This window comes from Euleptes europaea, chromosome 17 (genome assembly GCF_029931775.1).
Source record: "Euleptes europaea isolate rEulEur1 chromosome 17, rEulEur1.hap1, whole genome shotgun sequence".
In the NCBI taxonomy this organism is placed as follows: domain Eukaryota; kingdom Metazoa; phylum Chordata; class Lepidosauria; order Squamata; family Sphaerodactylidae; genus Euleptes; species Euleptes europaea.
The window spans coordinates 296,937-316,480 of NC_079328.1; the positions used below are offsets into that span (position 1 = coordinate 296,937).

The 19,544-nt window shown below is 47.6% G+C and overlaps 1 protein-coding gene across 1 annotated transcript in view; it reads right to left on the minus strand.

Moving 5' to 3' along the window:
- MARCHF6 (membrane associated ring-CH-type finger 6) overlaps positions 1–19,544 on the minus strand; it is a 110,069-nt gene that overhangs the window by 54,587 nt on the left and 35,938 nt on the right. Inside the window, exons 13-18 of the mRNA XM_056862930.1 lie at positions 7,771–7,839; positions 7,593–7,667; positions 6,945–7,079; positions 4,692–4,811; positions 3,446–3,546; positions 2,755–2,892 (exon numbers count right to left, since the gene is read on the minus strand). Coding sequence (XP_056718908.1) covers positions 2,755–2,892; positions 3,446–3,546; positions 4,692–4,811; positions 6,945–7,079; positions 7,593–7,667; positions 7,771–7,839 — 638 coding nt within the window. The remainder of the gene's footprint in view (positions 1–2,754; positions 2,893–3,445; positions 3,547–4,691; positions 4,812–6,944; positions 7,080–7,592; positions 7,668–7,770; positions 7,840–19,544) is intronic.

The window sequence follows — 19,544 nt, forward strand, 5'->3', positions numbered from 1 at the left end:
TAACCCCCAAAATCACCATCAATATAGGGGTTAAACAGAGCTGCATCTTAGTTCCATATCTGTTCAACCTATTTCTAAATGATTTGGCCCCTTCCTTAAGAGGGGTTGATGGCCATTATCCTAAACTTAGTTCTATTCATGTCCCTCTTTTGTTATACGCTGATGATGCAGTCTTACTGTCACGTACAAATGTTGGCCTGAAGCGTTTATTGAACCGTTGTCAGGAATACTGCATTACTGATGGACTCGTATGGAATTATGCGGAATCTAAAGTACTTATGTTTTCAAGGTCTTGGAAACTATTCAGGTGGGAAATTAGTGGTAATTCAGTGTGTGTGTGTGTGTGTCTGTGTGTGTAAAGTGCCGTCAAGCCGCAGCCGACTTATGGCGACCCCTTTTTTGGGGTTTTCATGGCAAGAGACTAACAGGTGGTTTTCCAGTGCCTTCCCTGTGGCGCAGAGTGGTAATGCTGCAATACTGCAGTCAAAAGCGCTGCTCACGACCTGTCGATCCCGACAGAAGTTGGTTTCAGGTAGCCGGCTCAAGGTTGGCTCAGCCTTCCATCCTTCTGAGGTCGGTAAAATGAGTACCCAGCTTGCTGGGGGTAAAGGGAAGATGACTGGGGAAGGCACTGGCAAACCACCCCGCAAACAAAGTCTGCCTAGTAAACGTCGGGATGTGATGTCACCCCATGGGTCAGGAATGACCCGGTGCTTGCACAGAGGACCTTTACCTTTTACCTTTTCCTCTACACAGCAGCCCTGGTATTCCTTGGTGGTCTCCCATCCAAATACTAACCAAGGCTAACCCTGCTTAGCTTCTGAGATCTGCCGAGATCAGGCTTGCCTGGGCCATCCAGGTCAGGGTGGTAATTCATTAGAGCAGGTTAAATATTTTAAGCATCTTGGCATTTATTTTCAATATAATGCCTGCTGGAAAACTAACTGTAAGTTTGTAACAAAACCAGCAGAATTCAGTACATTGGATATCACTCGTTTTTTCTTTGAGGGAACCATACATACCTGCTGCACTAAAGGTTTTCAATGCCAAAGTAAGTTCACAACTGTTGTACGGCATCCCAATATGGATTGGAGAAGTCGAACAATCAATAAAATGTATTCAAGCCAAATTTCTCTGAAAAATACTGGGGATGCCTAATTATGTTCCACATGTGTGAATTTTTTAGGGTGTAGTCGAATTGTTAAGATCTGTGATCACATCATGAATAAATGTGATTGATAATGTCTGAATCTTCACATTTGTTCCATGTGCAAGTTTGTGCTTGGAAACTGGTCAAGTGTCATTCGAAACTGGAGCGTGGCTTATCACTGTCCAATTCTGTCTACACCTATATTTCAAGGCTGAGCCCTCCTCCCTCATTCACTATATGCTTCTGGAACCGCTTTTTTCTAATTGGTTAGTTTATATTGAGAGTAAAATTAAATCCATTGGTTTACCATTGGTTTCATTGCTTACGCTCTCGGATACAGAAGCATTTCAAACAATAAAACACAGACTATTAGAGATTGGATTTCAAAACCTCAATAGTGCTGCCAACAAAACGTGCTCTCTGTTAAGTTTAGGGATCCAATTCAATACATATCAGCCAGTGTCGTATTTGCACCATCGTTATGATCCACATCAACGCAGAGCCTTATCCCTTGCTAGATTTAACATCGTGCCATCTGCGAATTTGGAAGGAAGATTTCAGAAAAAACCCCTCTCAGATAGACTTTGCCCTTGTGGTAACAACTGCGTTGAATCAATTGTACACGTTCTTTTCTATTTCTATATAGTAATTTGCAGTAAAGTTTTAAGTCCTATTTTGACAAATAAGTTAAATTCTTTTGATGCCCTTAATGTTCTTTTTCTATGGAACCATCACTCGCCCAAATATGCTGGAGAATGCGGCACAATTCCTGAGAGTTGCTGTGAAAGTTCAACATCAAGTTAACTAGATGGTTTTATCAACTTTAGCATTTCTTTATTTACTGCTGTTTTAAGCTCCTCAGTTATGCCTAATTGCAACAATTTTATGTTATTATGTAGTCACTCTCTGTATTGATTTTATGCCAGTAAAGGCGACTGTGACTGTGCGCCTTTAAAAAAATTTCACTCATTCTAAAAGAGAAAATATTTAATAGGAGGTTTTTTCAGTACCCAAAACCTCCAGGAAAACTGAAAAAATGGCTACAGGAAAGAAAATTCTCCCCCCACCCCAGAATTCTTCTGTTTTTTCTCCCCAGGCTTTCACATCTCTATTTTCCACGCACACTAAAAGGCACAAGGCATTTGTTCAGAAGGGTGAATACCACCACCAAGTAACACACACATGCGCCATCACCCCAAAGCGGCTAAAAGAGGATCAGTTAAGAGAGCAGCAACAGAGAAAAAAGTCCACACATCCTGCTCAACAGCAGGAAATCAGGTCTGGCTGCCTAAAACGAAGCCACCTCAAGGAACAACCTTGGCAAGCCTCTCAGGGGAATGAGCTCCATAAACTAAAAATGACAACTGAAAAGTCAAGGACTAATCAATAATGAACTAACAGATTCTATACTCACATAACCACAGCAGTGAAGAAAGACAATAGCAAAAGATAGCTTCCAACTGTTGATTTACACAAACTAGACTTTCTAAACTACGTCTCACCTATTCTACCATTTGAACTCTATCAGAACATTATTTAACTGCAAACACTTAATGCTCCGTTTAGGTTATTCCACCCAAGACAATGCTTAAGCCTGCACTTACAGTAAGTAGCCCGCAGTGACCGTCCAGGCTCGCACAAGCCCCTTCAGCCACTGCCTTGTGTGTCCTTGTTCAAGCAACGCTGGCAGGACCACCTGCAATAAGAGGAGCTCGAGGGAAAGTTCGCTCACAGGAGCGTCACTGTGGGAAAGAGGAAAAGAGATCCTGAAACTACCCTCTCAACACTGACGTTACAGAGGCATAATTATTAAATAATTATTGATTGATTTCCCCCCCCCCCCACACACACACACAGGTAGCCAAGTAATTCTGTAGTTACATGGAAAAGTACTGCAGGGTGTTTAAAAATATATATACCCCATTATCCAAAGGGCTCAAACAAGTTTATAAAGTAAAAAAATTGGATAACATGTTCAGTAATCCTACAAATGATAGCTTTAATGGAGCATCTTTTGTTCCAGCAGAACTTATATTAAAAAAAAAAACAATTCTACCATTCTTCAATCTTCCCATATGTAAAAACTGAGAAAAACATAGATTAAAAAAAATCAACACAACATATTGTGCATTGGTAGGTAGGTAGGAACAGATTTATTGTATATAGCCAAAGGCCATTACAATCAAGTAGACACAATTACATATTGTGCATTGGGAACACTCTAGCAGTTCATATGAGCATAGAAAAATGTATCTGCAGTCAGAAGATACAAAAAAATTGAGGAAGTAATCTTACCTGTAAAGCATTACATTGTAAGGGAGAAAATTAGGCAGGAGGTATTTGATAATTCGTATAGGAAGCCATAGCATGAGCAAGACAATTGACCCAAAGACAATCTGCAACAAGAAAGAAATACCATAATGGATGTTGTACATTTTGTACATTAACATACAACATTCCCACTTTCCCGAAGAGCTGTATTCTAGAACAAGCACTGATCCCCTTCTCCCTATTGCTAATGGATGATTTTATTCCTCACATTCACTGGACTCCCTGCCCCGTATCAGCTCCTCCCATCCTCTGCATTTTCAAGCCTTCATAAACAAGTTGCCTGCTTGGGGAAAGGGCCTCCTCCTGCCCGTGAAGCAAAGCTGGCACAGGTTGGCCGCAGGGACCAAGCTCGTGGAACCACTCATGGGCAGCAAGCGGCCAGGAGCTTGGGATTGCAATGTGCCTCAGCCTCTGAAATCGTTTGGACCATGTCAGCTCAGAAACTAATTTAGTTTCAATGGAAACATTACTTATATTAGCTACATTACTTATTACATATATTATGTATTTTCCAGTTACCCAAATGACCTGCAAAATACAGAGTGAACTTTAAAAAGTAACTATTTTCTTTCTAGATGAGATATTTCTGCTCGACTCTGATAGTCTCCAGTGCTAAGAGTGCAAAAAGCACCCTATTGTGGCATCATTAAAATGACTGGCTCACAACTATTTTTTAAGTAATAGAAAGCACAGCAATTCCAACAAATACCCAGGAAAAAGAGCTGCAGTATAGATAGTTTTATAATTGCTGAAATTTAAGCTTTAAAAAAAATGTTTCCTGAAAGATCCAATCCTTTTGCATGAAATTGTATTTGGGAAATAGCATTATGAGAAGATAAGAGTCACTGGAAAAGACAATAATGGTAGGAAAAGTTGAAGGCAGCAGGAAAGGAGGAAGATGCAACAAGATTGTCTCTACATAGGAAGCTACGGCCCTCAGTTTGCAAGACCTGAGCAAGGTTGTTAAAGACAGAATGTTTTGGAGGACATTGATTCATAGGGTAGTCATGAGTCGGAAGCGACTTGATTGTACTTAACACACACAGCATTTGGGATAATATTAGTGTCTTGGGCACCTAAAACTATAACTACTCCAGAGTTTCTTCCACAAAGGGGATTACAAATAAGTGAAGAAAAACAAACATCAACAATAACAAACAGTAGCTGTAATAACACCACCATAATTTCAACAAGCTGGAGAAATGCTTACCACTGATAAAATAAACCTCCTGAGATGTCTATAAATAGGTAAGTGAATCATTTCTTGAACTGGATTAAAGTCTGGATCATTTAAATTCCTCAGAAACCACAGGACACCTGGTCTAAGTACCTGAAAAAAGGAAAAGGACACTAGAAAGGAAAATATAGGCAGCTACATTGACAGTGGAATGATTAAAAGGTTTGAAATTAAAGTTTTCCTATCATTCAGCTTTTATTTTTAGAAACTGTACAGACTCAATTACTTTTCATCATGGCATGAAGGCCAGCCAAAACACTATCTCCCTCTCCATTACCTGCCCCAAAAGGAGCCACTTCCACATCATGACAATAGATTGTTTGGCCATGGGGAAACGACTTAATGGAGCTTTAGACTTAGATGCACAGGTATTGGCAAAGTGGGGAGAGCAGAGGAAGAGGAGGGGGGGAAGAGGTAGCGACTCAGTGATGTACAGAAGAAGCAGTCCAAAGCTTGGCTTGGGGGGTTGGTAATGGGAACGAAAGGTACGGCAACTCAGGATGGGTCTGCGTACAGGGGGTTACGACAGTGGAGCAGACACGTGGGCAGGTCTTTCACATTCTCCCAGCATTTTGGCAGAACCACTGAGGACACCATGGCGTGCAACAGCGCTAAGCAGCAATCATCATAGTGAACGTCTCTACATTTCTGGGAACCTTCCCATTCAAAATATGTATAATACGGCCACATCATATTCATAGGTGGTAGAAATCCGTCACTGGAGTTTACAATCCATTAGGGTCGCTGCATCTCCAAAGCAACTGGTGAAGTGAGCTCTGACTCAAGGAAGCTTACAACGGAATTATTTTTTTTAGTCTTTAAGGTATCACTGGACTCCTAAGAACATAAGAAACGCCCTGCTGGATCAGACCAAGGCCCATCAAGTCCAGCAGTCTGTTCACACAGTGGCCAACCAGGTGCCTCTAGGAAGCCACAAACAGGACGACGACTCCTGCTCTATGTCACGGAACAGTACAGTAAATGTACAATAATAGTGACCAATGGGCTAATCCAGCACAACGAGAAGATAAATGTAGCCTAACTGTAGATAAATGGTGCCTCAACACACAATATGAGTTATGACGTGCAATTTGCATGCAACATCTAGCAACACAGACTAACAAATCCTCTCAATGTAGATCTTCTGTCCCCATTATTTGGAGATGTATCATGTATGCTTGTGCTCTGCCCTCCTTGTCTCTGATGTGTGAAATTTCCCCTTCCCTTCCCAGATTTGCCAGACACATTCTTCTCCCCTCAGCCAATGGCAGAGAGAGCACAGAGACTCTGCAAAACATACTGTGAGGCACTGCAGCACTTACATCCAGCTCCCAGCAGCAGTATGAAATGCAGCCCAACCTCTCACCCACAGTTGCACAGTGAAAACTCTTGTGGAGTAGGCCATCTCCCCCAAGAGAGCATTATGCTTCTCTGAAACAGCGATCTGGTATCCCTGGCCGCAGAAGCATTTGGCTGTCCTCGACCAGGGCCAAGGCTTTTTCGGCTCTGGCCCCAGCCTGGAGGAACTCTCTGTCAAACAAGACCCGAGCCCTGTAGGACCGAACTCAGTTCTGCAGGGAGTGTAAGACAAAGATGTTCCACCAGGCATATGGCTGAGGCCTGTGACGGTTATGTGGATTAGCTGACCTCTCATCCCCCCCTTTCCCTTCCCTTCCTTCCCCTTTCTTTTTCCCTTCCCTTTCCTTTTACGTGCTTAAGTCCTCTCCATCCCCGTAGCCCTTTTGTTGTTGGGCTTGTAGTCCTCTGGGTAGCTACTGGCTTTTCTGAGTGCCATCCTTAAGACAACCACCTTCTTGGGGACGACTATAGGTGCTAGTTTGGAATGGAGGCACCATCTGAATTTTAGATAGGTGTATAGTTTTTAAAGTTTTATCTATATGTTTTGATGTTGATTCGCATCGTATGAGTATTTATTTTGCTGGAATAAATAAATAAATAAATAAATGTGCTCGCCCTAAGCCCAAGGTATAAATCTAATGAATAAACAGTATGGCAAGGCATGGCTCCTTGCGACTGTACATCCAGCAGCCAACTCTGTGATCTACACTCAGGTGCAAGCCACGTGCAGAGATCTGCACAGCAGGAGTCTGACTTGTTTCTGTTTTTTGGTTTGTTTCAGCATGTCAAATGCAAGAAGTCACAGAACTGATTTGACAGGATTTTTCAAATGTGTTTTCAGCAAATTGCAGCCTAGACAAAACTTACCTCTCTCAACAAGAGGATGAAGGATGCAAAATAGAAGACATACACCATTCCCACTAGCCAATGGAGGAACATTGTTGTACCAGGGGCAGACTGAAAGCTCAACTCCCTGTCCTTCAAAGTAGCATCAAACATTTCCTAGGAGAAACCATATGAAACACTGAAAGCAAAACCTAGAACTCTACAGCAGGCAGAACTGTACAATCTTTTACAATAATATAGTTGCAAATATTCAGTTGTAACAGGCATTTAGTATTAAAGAAAAGGCATGCAGCTCCTCAACAAGATCTTATATAACAAGATTTTTGTGTTACTATTTGAGAAGCTGTGTTACTATTTGAGAACTGATTTTGTATAGTATTCATGCAAAATGTTCTTTCAACACAGAAATGAAGACTTTAAAATGAAGTACTTAAAGTGTAAGAACTCAAAGCAAGAATCCTCCTCCCCCAGTGGCAGATGTGTTTTCAGCAAATCTAGCTAATGCGCAGGCCTTTAGGAACAGTAATTTCCTAATAGTTACTATGCCCTTATGCACAAAAATGTACTATTGTTCCGACTTTAAATACTGGGCCATCATAACTTCAAGCATAACTTTTGTCTTTAGAATGGAATATAATACAGCTACTGCCCAATAAATGCTTATCTTACCAGTGAGCATATGTCTAGCCACCAACCACAGATGAGTGGGAAAACGCCAATTTCTACAACCACTAATAGCGACACCTTCAGAGACAAAAAGGCAACATTTTTTTTATTTAGTCTGTACTGCTACTGAATAATGATATTTTATACTACAAACAAATCTGCTTTTTAAGACTTGTATTACCTTGACAACAATGTAGCACACCCCAAGCAAGCGACGTGATCTCTGGAATTTGACAAGTGCAGCCAAGCCCTGTATGATATGGTCAAGGAAAAGCAAAGGACTGACTTGGTGCCCTGCCAGTTGGAGGAAGGGGAGAAGTTCACAGGAAGGAACATTTAGACCAGGAGATTCTGAAACAGGCATCTAGTTGAACTAATACAACAACACTGGGATCACACTTTTTCCTGTGTGAGGTTTCTCAAAGGGGGAATCTCAACAAGTTTTGCCCCAGAACTTAGAGAGACTCAACCCTACTTATCAGACAAACAAGAATCCTACAAAAATAGAACAGCTGATGAGAGCAAGGGCGGGGCAGGTGCAAAGAAGTTTGCAAAGCAACACAACTGCAAAGCAACACCTTTGCAAACATGCAAAGGGCGGGGCAGGTGCTAAGAAGTTTGCAAAGCAACACAACTGCAAAGTAACACTGCAAAGCAACACAACTGCAAAGCAACACCTTTGCAAACATGCAAAGGGCGGGGCAGGTGCTAAGAAGTTTGCAAAGCAACACAACTGCAAAGCAACACAATTGCAAAGCAACACCTTTGCAAACATGCAAAGCAACACCTGACACCTGGGAGTTTGCAAACCATGGAAAGGGACAGAGGCAGCTAGCTATGCATAATGAGCAAGAGGATTGGAATTTCCCCTTTTGCATGGGACTCGGGACCAGGCAAATACATTCTTTAAGTCACCATTTGAAAACCAGTTTTAGCAAGCATCAAAATAGACCTAACCGTCGTATGAATGAGGGAAAACCTGAGGACATACAACTGAAGCCCCCCCTCAAACCAGGGAGAGAGAGACTCGAGGGGGCACACACACCCCAGGCAGAACGGGCAAAAGCCCCCTTTGGCTTCCCCCACCCACCCACCGAAATTGCTCCCTCCCCACATACACACAGACTCTGCTTTCCCACACACACACACACACACACACACACACAGGAGAAAAAGTATAGATTAAAGCCCCCAAAGGGGTCTTACTGTGGCTGTCTTCTGTTCCATCAAGAGGGTCTGGGAGAAGGACTGGGTAATCCAAGACGATTCCATTTAAGCATGGGACGTTTTGCTCTGGAGATGACTACAGGATCGGGTGATCCATTCATCCCAATAGGGAAAAGGGAAAAAGGGAAAGCCCATATCTCGGGGTCCCCTGACCCAATGTTTACAAAACTTGGGGGGTCTCTTAAGAAGGCTTGTCTGAAGCTCCGCTGAAAGTATGAGGTCTGTACCCCCAAAAATGCACCCCCTGCAGCCACGGAAAGAGAAAGGGGGGAGCCGATATTTCTGCCCCCACTGAACCCATCTTTACAAAACTTGGGGGGTCTCTTAAGAAGGCTCATCTGAAGATATCCTGAAGGTTTGGGGGCTGCACCCCCCAAAAAGTGCCCCCTGCAGCCACGGAAATGGAAAAGGGGGGGAGGGAAAAGGGGTGGAGCCCATATCTCGGGACCCCCTTACCCAAAATCTACAAAACTTGGGGGGTCTCTTAAGAAGGCTCGTCTAAAGCTCTGCTGAAAGTTTGGGGTCTGTACCCCCAAAAATGCACCCCTTGCTGCCACGGAAAGAGAAAAGGGGGGAGCCCATATCTCAGGACCCCCTGATCCAATGTTTACAAAACTTCGGGGATCTCTTAAGAAGGCTTGTCAGAAGCTCCACTGAAAGTTTGGGGTCTGTACCCCCAAAAATGCGCCCCCTGCAGCCACGGAAAGGAGCGAATGTGCACAAGCACCCCCCCACACACACACGAGGATTTCTCTCACTCTCTCTCTCTCCGGCCCGGCCGTGCAGCAGCATTCCTTCAGTACTCAATCCTGACTGACTGGCCAGAAGACCACCCAGCTTGGCCACCGATTGGCTGGGGGAGGAGAATGCTGCTTACTGACGGCCCCGAATTTGCCGGATTTATTCGTGAACTCCCGAACTCGCTGAATTCGGCTCCCCCGGTTTCCCGCCATATTTGATTTCGGTTCGTCCCAAACTAAAAACCGCCGAATCAGGGGAAATTCGGCTGTTTTTCGGTTCGGGCCGAACCAAATCGACAGCCCTATTAACAAGTACTCTAAAACTTTAGGTAAAGGAGCTGAATGGGGTCGCAAGCCCTGAGCCTTAGCCCATTGGGAAAACCGGAACCATTTACAAGTGTAGGAATAACAAGTAGAAGGCTTCCTAGAACTAAGAACAACCTTTAACACATTCGCGGGAAAAGTCACTCCTGCGGCAGAATCCGCCATGCTGTCAGACGGAGCCTGTCGGGATCTGGGTGGAGAGTGCCCCTGTGGGACAACAGGTCGGGAGCCAGAGGGAACAGATGGCAGATGCCCCGCGCTAGTGTCATAATGGTTGGGAACCAAACCTGTCAGAGCCAAAATGGGGTAACCAAGATACAGTGAGTTCTGCACTGTTGGATACGCTTGATGACCTTCACCAAAAGGGACAAGGGAGGGAAGGCATAATACAGCCCTTTGTCCCATGGGATTGCAAAGGCGTCTCCTATGGAGTCGGCGTTGAAACCTGCTCTGGAGCAAAAGATTGGCGCCTTGGCGTTGTCCAAGGTCGCAAATAAGTCTACATCGGGAAACCCCCAACGCAGGAACAGAGGTGTTAGGTAATCCCAATGCAGTGACCACTCATGACGAGGTGTGAAGTTCCTGCTCAGATCGTCTGCTAACACATTGACGGACCCCGCAATGTGTACTGCTTGCAGGGTCACGTTGTGCAGGCGGGCCCACTCCCAAATCCGTGTGGCCTCCCTGCAGAGGGACCGGGAGACCGTGCCACCCTGCCTGTTGACATAAGCCCTCGCGGTGGTGTTGTCTGTCTGGAGCAGAATGTGCTTGCCCTGAAGAGATTCTGTAAAAAAGAAAAGAGCATACCGAATAGCCCGTAACTCGAGCAAATTAATATGCAGTGACGATTCAGATTGGGATCACATCCCCTGAGTGGAGAGGTCCTAACAACAAGCACCCCAACCCAACAGGGAAGCATCAGTGGTAACCACCTTAGTAGGTACAAAAATTCCAAATGGGACACCAGAGGCAAAATTCCCCTCCATGGACTACCAGGTAAGTGATCTAAGGACAGCTCTTGGAATCGAGAATTTCTTAAATTGTGAATGAGCAAAGGGATTAAACACTCTGACGAACCAATTCTGTAGGGGGCGCATATGCAGTCTGGCGTAAGGGACCACTGCAGTAGTGGAGGCCATTAAACCCAGGAGCACCTGGATATCATGAGCAGGGCGAAAACGGACTGATTGGAAATTTAAAACCAATTTCCTAATGGCACAACGTCTATCTTCCGGTAAAAACACTCTTCCAAGGGAAGAATCCAGGATAACCCCTATAAACTGGGTAAGCCTAGAAGGGTCCAGCTTGGATTTATCAAAATTGACCAAAAAAACCCCAGGGAATGTAACAATTCTATAGTAGTTTGAGTATGAAGTAGAACCAAGAGGCTTGTGGGTGCAGTGATAAGCCAGTCATCGAGATAAGGGTACACCATTATGCCCTGGGACCTAAGGTGTGCTACAATTACCACCATGCACTTGGTGAAGACATGTGGGGCGGTAGAAAGGCCAAATGGGAGTACAGAGTACTGGAAGTAATGGCCGCCCACCTCAAAACGGAGGTACCTGCGATGCTCAGAAGAAATTGCAATGTGGAAATAAGCATCTTTCAAATCGATAACGGTAAACCACCAATCAGGGTTCAATAAAGCGAGAACATGTTGCACAGTTAACATTCAAAACTTTTTAATGACTAAAAACTTATTCAAACACTTGAGATCGAGGATGGGCTGGAGGCCTCCATCTTTTTTCTCAATTGAAAACAACCTGGAGTAAAACCCAGAACCCAGGGAGTCCACAGGTAAAAATTGAACTGCTCCCTTCACGACCAGTTCTTGCAAAGCTTGCCCCAAAGCAGGATGCGGCAGAGGAGACGGCTGTGGAGGAGACCTCAGGAAGGGCAATGAAACCAACTCCAACGAGTAAACAAACTGAACAATGTGGAGAACCCAAGTATCAGTAGTAATAGCCTGCCACAACTGCAAGAAAGGGGCCAAGCGGTCACCAAACTGAACCATAGAGGGTATCCCTTCCACCTCTAGTCAGAAAGCAGGTTTCTGGCCCTGCTTGGGTGAAGCGGCCTTATTCCCGATTGCGAGGTCTGTTGGGCCTACGCCTGCTCTGGTACGGTTGGTAAGGTTGATAGGGTTGGTAAGGCCTATTCTGCCAATATGAGGGCTGGTTCTGTCCCTGACGAGGCCAACGATTCTGGGATTGGCGATCCCTATAGGAGAAACGAGGCCACTGGAAAGTGGTAGAAGGTGGTGCTGAAACCCCCATATACCTGGCTGGCTGTTTCTGGGCCTTCAATTGCTTCAACGCCTCATCAGTCGAGTCAGCAAACAAAGTTTTACCATCGAAAGGTAAATCTTCGATGTGATTCTTTACATCTTGGGATAGGCTGGTAGAACGGAGCCAAGAAAACCTTCGGAGAGATACAAAGGCAGCCATAGCCCTGGCTGCGCAATCCGAACCATGCCTTCCCGCATTCATTTGGTTGCTGGCTAACTTAATTCCTTCAGTCATCACAACTTTGGCTAAGGATTTCTGCTCCTCAGGTAGAAACTCCATAAACGTACTCATACGGTTCCATAAGTAACCTTGATACGCAGCCATAAAAGCCTGGTAATTGGCTATAAGGAACCCAAGGGCGTCAGCAGAATAGCCCTTTCGGCTAAGGACATCAATTTTCCTGCTATCTTTATCTACAGGAGTAGAATTGATGCTCTGGCGATGTTTAGCCTGAACCTCCACTACTATCATTGATGAGGTTGGAGGATGCGAGAACAAGAATTTGCACTCAGATGGCTGGATCTTATAGATGTTTTCCACTTTGTGTCAGGCTGTCTGTAAACACCTCGCTTCACTTTGACTTCAAGGCTGTTTTCTGGCGCAGCTGCCAATTGCTTTGCTTAGCTTAACTTCCCAGGGTCTGAGGTCCGTGGGAGCTTGGTATTTCCAGACTGCCTCTGTAATCATGATGTGACTGTAGTTCTGTGTCTGTAATTCTCCATATAACCAAGTGTACCCCCATCCCCCTTCGTTCCTGCCTTTTGGTCTCTAAGTTCTGCATATCTGTTACCAATAAACCAACTCTTTTGGACTTTTGTCTCTTGATGTGGCTGTTGGACTTCAGTGAAGACAAGTGCTTACATTAAGGCAGGAACCCTTCTCTCTTTTCACCTGCCAGGCTAGAGCCCTGGAGGGTTTGCCTGGCGCTCACAAAGGAGCTGGGACGGTGCTCTCAGAGTTACCTACCCGTGGCTGGAGCCCCGTGCGGTTCGCCCGGGACCCGGGTGGGAGCAGAATCACTCCCCGGGTGGTGGGTTCCTACCCGGAGCCCTGGAAGGCTCCCATCCTTGGTTCCTTCCGTTGGGGACGGCAGACGACGACCCGGACCAAGAACGGGATGTTTTAGCCGAGATACATCGTACTGACACGGAAGTCAATCGCCTGAATGGACTTGTTCGGGCTCAGTGGCGTTCTCTAGCCACAACAGTTCCCTGGACGTCCTAAGTTGCGGATACCAGTGCCCGCCAAGACCTCCACACCTTGGACTGGTTGGTGGAGGACGCTCGATTGGCGGCGGAGGATTTACAGTTGCTAACTAGCTTGTTGGCAGGACTAACCTCCAGTGACATGCAGTTGGATCAGGCAGGGGTCCTGACCCGTCCTCCTGCATCGCCAGACATGGCGACTCCAGCCACGCCGGATCCCCAGCTTTGCCAAGTGGAGGCAAAAGCGGTGGCAACACGGGTGGCTGTGCTCTTCCAGGGCAAGACCTCGGCCACGATTTCTGTGGCTGAAATCACAAAGCATCTGACCCCTGACTTCGGTGCTGGTTCGGCAAACTTGGCGGTGCAGATCCAGCCGATACTGGATCTTACCGACCCCTCTGAACTCCTCTTGACATTGGAACTGGAGGCTCTCCCACTGGTTACCACAGCCCTTGCCGCTAAGCTTGAGGCCGACCAGGCCTTGGCTGAACGCAAGAGGGCTGAAGATCAGGCGCAGGCCGTGGTGGATGCCACGGCCAAGGCTCAGGCTGAACAGGAGAAGGAATGTTTGGCCGCCGAACGGGAGCGATTCGGCACATGCCCTCGAAACACTGGGGGCTATGGATTTTCCTTGTTCTCCCCGACTTTCGTCCCATCTCGCAGCGTCCAACACGCCAGTAGGTTCGCGGGAACTTTATCCGATGTACCGGATTATTCCGACGAGGAGGACCTATACGGTGGGGAATCACTCTGGGCTACTAACCTACGGGCCAGCCAATCCCACTGCACTGGCGGTGCCGGCGACGATGTGTTTCTGTTGCGGAGCCAGAATCAGGACCTTATGGAACAGGTGGCGTGCTTACAAGACCAACTGGCCCTAGTACTCCGTGACAACGGGCCCAAACCGTGCCCGTTGCCCCAGCTCCAGCTACGCCGCAGAAGCCACCACAGCAACAGCCACAACAGCCGCCACAGCAGCCAGCTGCGCCAGTGGTTCCTCCTTGTGGAGGGCCCGTTGCTCCTGGCGGAGGACCCGTTGCGCCCGGCAGAGGACCCGTTGCGCCCGGCAGAGGACCCGTTGTGCCAGGAGTCCCTGCCCTACCGTTGCTACCGGGTGCACCGGGAGTACCAGGGGCACCAATTCCTGGAGACCCACCTGCACCCCCAATCCCATGGAGGCAACCCAAGTTGAAGATTTCTTATGACGGTTCGGTTGAGACTCTGCACCGATTCCTGCATCATGTAGATAGTTACATGAGGGAGCAAAGACAATGTCAGGCTGTCTGTAAACACCTCGCTTCGCCTTGACTTCAAGGCTGTTTCTGGCGCAGCTGCCAATTGCTTTGCTTCGCTTTTGGTCTCTAAGCTCTGCATATCTGTTACCAATAAACCAACTCTTTTGGACTTTTGTCTCTTGATGCGGCTGTTGGACTTCAGTGAACACAAGTGCTTACATTAAGGCAGGAACGAAGGGGGATGGGGGCACACTTGGTTATACGGAGAATTACAGACACAGAACTGCAGCCACATCATGATTACAGAGGCAGTCTGGAAATACCAAGCTCCCACGGACCTCAGACCCTGGGAAACTAAGCTAAGCAAAGCAACTGGCAGCTGCGCCAGAAAACAGCCTTGAAGTCAAGGCGAAGCGAGGTGTTTACAGACAGCCTGGCATTCTGCTCCCCTCAAGGCCCCCTCCCATGTCGAGGGGCTGATTTGTCGGGGTAGGCATGATGGAATGCGTGCACCAAACGGGGGGCGGACACATCACGGGAGCGTACCCCCTCGTCATAGGCAGGAGGGAAGTGCTTCCAGCGAACAAGGTATTGAAGAGAACCGTTGATGTAAGCAGGAATTTAGGATCTTGGCAACTTCAAAATGCTCCTCCCCCCCACCATCACCGGCTGCTCAGGAGGTGGTTTGGGATGCCAGTTCAGGGCGGCAACATGAGGTTTCAGGAGGCTGACAGGGTGTACACGCCTCAAAGTCTTAGGCAGGGTCAGTTCCACGGTTACTGGGTTGATTATTCGAGCAATAGGATACGGACCCACACACTTGGCACTGAGTTTGCCACACGGGCGGGTAGACCGTAGATTCTTGGTGGAGAGGTAAACCAAGTCTCCTACGTTAAAGTTTGGGCTGGGGGAGCGATGCTTATCCGCTTGAGTTTGGTATTTCCTTGAGGAGGCACTTTGAGGATCCCTTCATGGGAGAGAGAGCCAAAGCAGAACTTTTGCAACTCAGGCAAGGCTCCTCTCCGGTTCGGGAATTCGCGGATGAATTCCAGTGACTCGCGAGTAAAGTAGTGGACTGGCCCAAAGCTACCCTTATCCACTACTTCTGAGAAGCTTTGCACCCGGACATTCTGAACTGGTCTTATACCAGATACCCTTGAGGATTGGATTTTACTGGCAGAGGATGTAGAAAGCCGCCGGCGCTTCGTTTCCCTAGTCCGAAATCAGACCAAAGAGAGGGGCAGTCAGAAACCTCCCCCCAAACCTTCGGCTCCCAGCCCGCGGAGACCAACACGGCTCCCTCTGGATCGCGAGTCCCGATTCCAGAGGGGAGCCTGTCTCATTTGCGGTATTATGGGCCACTTTGCAGCAGCCTGTCCTCAACGTCCAGAACTCGCTCGACCGGACGCACCTCCCCGAGCTCGGGGATGACCTCAACGCAGAGGCACCGCGGCCACCCGCAGTGCAGCGCCGGGACGACCCACACCCTCTGCACTTCATGTCGGGGAACCATCCAGGCTCCCTGCGCCTATTGACCCCACAGGGTCCCGGATTACAAGTGCCCCATTGAGGGACGGCTCTCCTTCTTCAGACGAGGACCATCACTGGGATTCCCCAGCTCTTAACCTGGAATCTCCTCTTGACCTGTCAAAAAATGGACATGGTCTGTGGTGAGTGGAGCATCCCCGCAGACCCCTGCAGCTCCTTCTGCAAAACCCAAGGCTCCTGTTATGGTGAGTGAAGTCGAAAATATGTGGACGTACTGTTACATTATAAAAAGGGCCCCCAGTTACATGTCAAAGCACTCATAGATTCCGGCTGCGGGCGCTCTTTAATCAATGAGGCCACTTTCGCAGCTCTTCAAGTCAAGTCCGAGAATCTACCGGCTCCCGTCAAATTCGCCCAAATGGACGGCAGCCACTTTAAAGGGGGTCCGGTCGACCGTTGCACACGGGGAGTAGCGATGGGCATTGGTTCTCATTGGGAGCAGATAGACTTTACCATAGCTCCTATCCGATACGAGGTCATTCTGGGAATCAACTGGCTCAAAGGGCACGGTCCCTCCATAGACTGGAAGGCTGATACTATTACGTTTACCGACCCTGTTTGTAAACAGCATCGACACGAGGTCACGGTAGTCCTTCCACCCGACTCGGCCTTAGCCTCCGATGCCCTGCCGTCAACCCAATTACCCGATGAATACCGAGAATTTGAGGATGTTTTTGATGTGAAATAATGCGATGCATTGCCCCCCACCGCAGAACGGACTGTGCGATTGAAGTGGTGGGAGACTGCAAACTTTCTAAAAGTAAAATTTACCCTATGAGCGTTTCCGAGCGCGCTGTACTGCGAGACTTTCTGGATAAAAATCTTGCTCGAGGGTTCATTCGGCCATCAACCGCTCCCAGCTCAGCCCCCGCTTTCTTTGTCCGTAAGAAGACGGGTGACTTGCGCTTGTGCATTGACTTTCAAAAACTCAACGCAGTCACCCAAACTAGCGCCTACCCCATCCCGCTGATCTCGGATATCTTGGGACAACTTAAGGAGAGGCGCATTTTCACCAAACTGGACTTAGTCGAAGATTAGAGTCCGGATTCATGACGGAGACGAACCCCTCACAGCTTTCTTTAGCTGCTTCGGAATGTATGAATTTCTGGTGATGCCTTTTGGATTAAAAGGGGCTCCGGGGGTCTTCATGCAGCTCATTAACGAGGTCCTCCATGATTTGTTATATCGGGGCGTGGTGGTTTATCTTGATGATATCCTTATTTACTCTAATTCCATGGATGAGCATGTTGCTCCGGTCAGGGAAGTGTTACAGTGTCTCAGAGACAATCAACTCTATGCTAAGGTGTCCAAGTGTGAATTCCACCAGAAACAACTAACTTTCTTGGATTACATAGTTTCGCACCAGGGCCTCACCATGGACCCTGCTAAGATACAATCTGTGCTCGATTGGGCTCCTCCCTCCACCCACAAGCAAGTACATCTCGTTCCCTGCGCTGGTATACCCTCCGCCCCAAAGTTGGCCCGCCTCTTTGTGTCACATGTCTTTCGTTTACATTCCTTTCCGCGTAAGATAATCAGCGACCACGGGGGGAGCTATGTCGCCAAGTTTTGGAAAGCTTTTCTCAAGTTGGTGGGGGTGGAGCAGGGGTTGTCAAGTGCGTTTCACCCCCAGACGGATGGACAAACTGAACGAGTAAATGCTGTTTTAGAATGATATCTGCGTTATGTTAATTACCATCAGGATGATTGGGTTGAATTTTTACCTTTTGCTGAATACGCTTATAACAATGCTGCACATCAATCTACTGGTTTCAGTCCTTTTTATGCTGTGTATGGTCAGGATTTCAGTCCCGTTGGCCGGGTTGATGTTTCTGGGGAGGAGGGGGGTGCGGATGTGGAGTCTTGGGTCCAAGCTGTCCACATTACTTGGCCCTGGCTGGTCAAGAACTTGGAAAGAGCCAAACGGAAATACCAAACTCAAGCGGATAAGCATCGCTCCCCCAGCCCAAACTTTAACGTAGTTTACCTCTCCACCAAGAATCTATGGTCTACCCGCCCGTGTGGCAAACTCAGTGCCAAGTGTGTGGGTCCGTATCCTATTGCTCGAATAATCAACCCAGTAACCGTGGAACTGACCCTGCCTAAGACTTTGAGGCGTGTACACCCTGTATTCCATGTCAGCCTCCTGAAACCTCATGTCACTGCCCCGAACTGGCATCCCAAACTGCCTCCTGAGCAGCCAGTGATGGTGGGTGCCTTTTGGTTTCTAAGCTCTGCATATCTGTTACCAATAAACCAACTCTTTTGGACTTTTGTCTCTTGATATGGCTGTTGGACTTCAGTGAACGCAAGTGCTTACATTAAGGCAGGAACCCTTCTCTCTTTTCACCTGCCAGGCTAGAGCCCCGGAGGGTTCGCCTGGCGCTCAGTAGAGGGTTTCTCCCCAACTCGTTTAGCATTGTCCATAAAGTCCGAGAGGACAGGCAACGAAATGGTCATTGGAGCGTCAGAATAGATCGGCACCAAAATCTTCTCTTTGGGCTTAGGGGTAGAAGAGGTGATGTCAACCTCCAAGGACTTAGCCAAGTGCACCATCTGATCCGCAAAATCCCGGACATCCTCATTAGGAGAAATCGGGAGTCCACTAAAGGTTTCGTCAGGCGATGGATCCGAGGGAGTCTCGGACCCAACATCGGAACGGTAGTGTGCTGAATCCTTGTCAGAGTCCGATCCACTACCACAGGCTGAAAACTGAGAGTCCCCAGCTGGGCCTGGAACGGGAGGCTGAGCTTGGAACGAAGTTGACCACGGAACTGCTTGTTGCTGATAAGCAGGAGAGAACCAAGGCATCATATAAGGGTTCCATTGGGCCGGAGTCTGCATTGGCCATTTTTGGGGCCACCAGTTCTGTGGAACCACAGGCTGCTGAGCCGAAGTAGAAGGCTGGTTCGGAGCTGGAGGTACAGGCGGTAAAAAAACAGTGTTTCACTTACCTGTAACTGTTGTTTGTCCAAGGTCTTCTGTGCAGGCACACATTGGGGGGATTGCGCATGCGCAGGCCTGCCGCCGGGAAGATTCCATAGCTTCTAAAGGCTAGAATAGGGGGCGCCGCTCCGTCTGCGCACACATCCGTTTTCCCGCCGAAACGGAGCGCCCCCGTATTCCCTCAGTTCTTTCTCTGCCGCCATTCGGGAAAGGACCTTTCCAGCTTCGCTAGTCGTTCTTACTGATCTGTGGTGAAGTATTTCCAATTTCATTCTACCGGACACGTTTAAACCTTAAAATGTCGTCTTCGGATGCCGCGATCTTCAAAAAATGTCAGAAGTGCGGCTCTAAGATGCCAAAGTCCGATGAGCACACCCTTTGTGTTTATTGCCTGGGTGAGGGCCATAGTATGGCCGCGTGTACGATTTGTGTTCTCTTC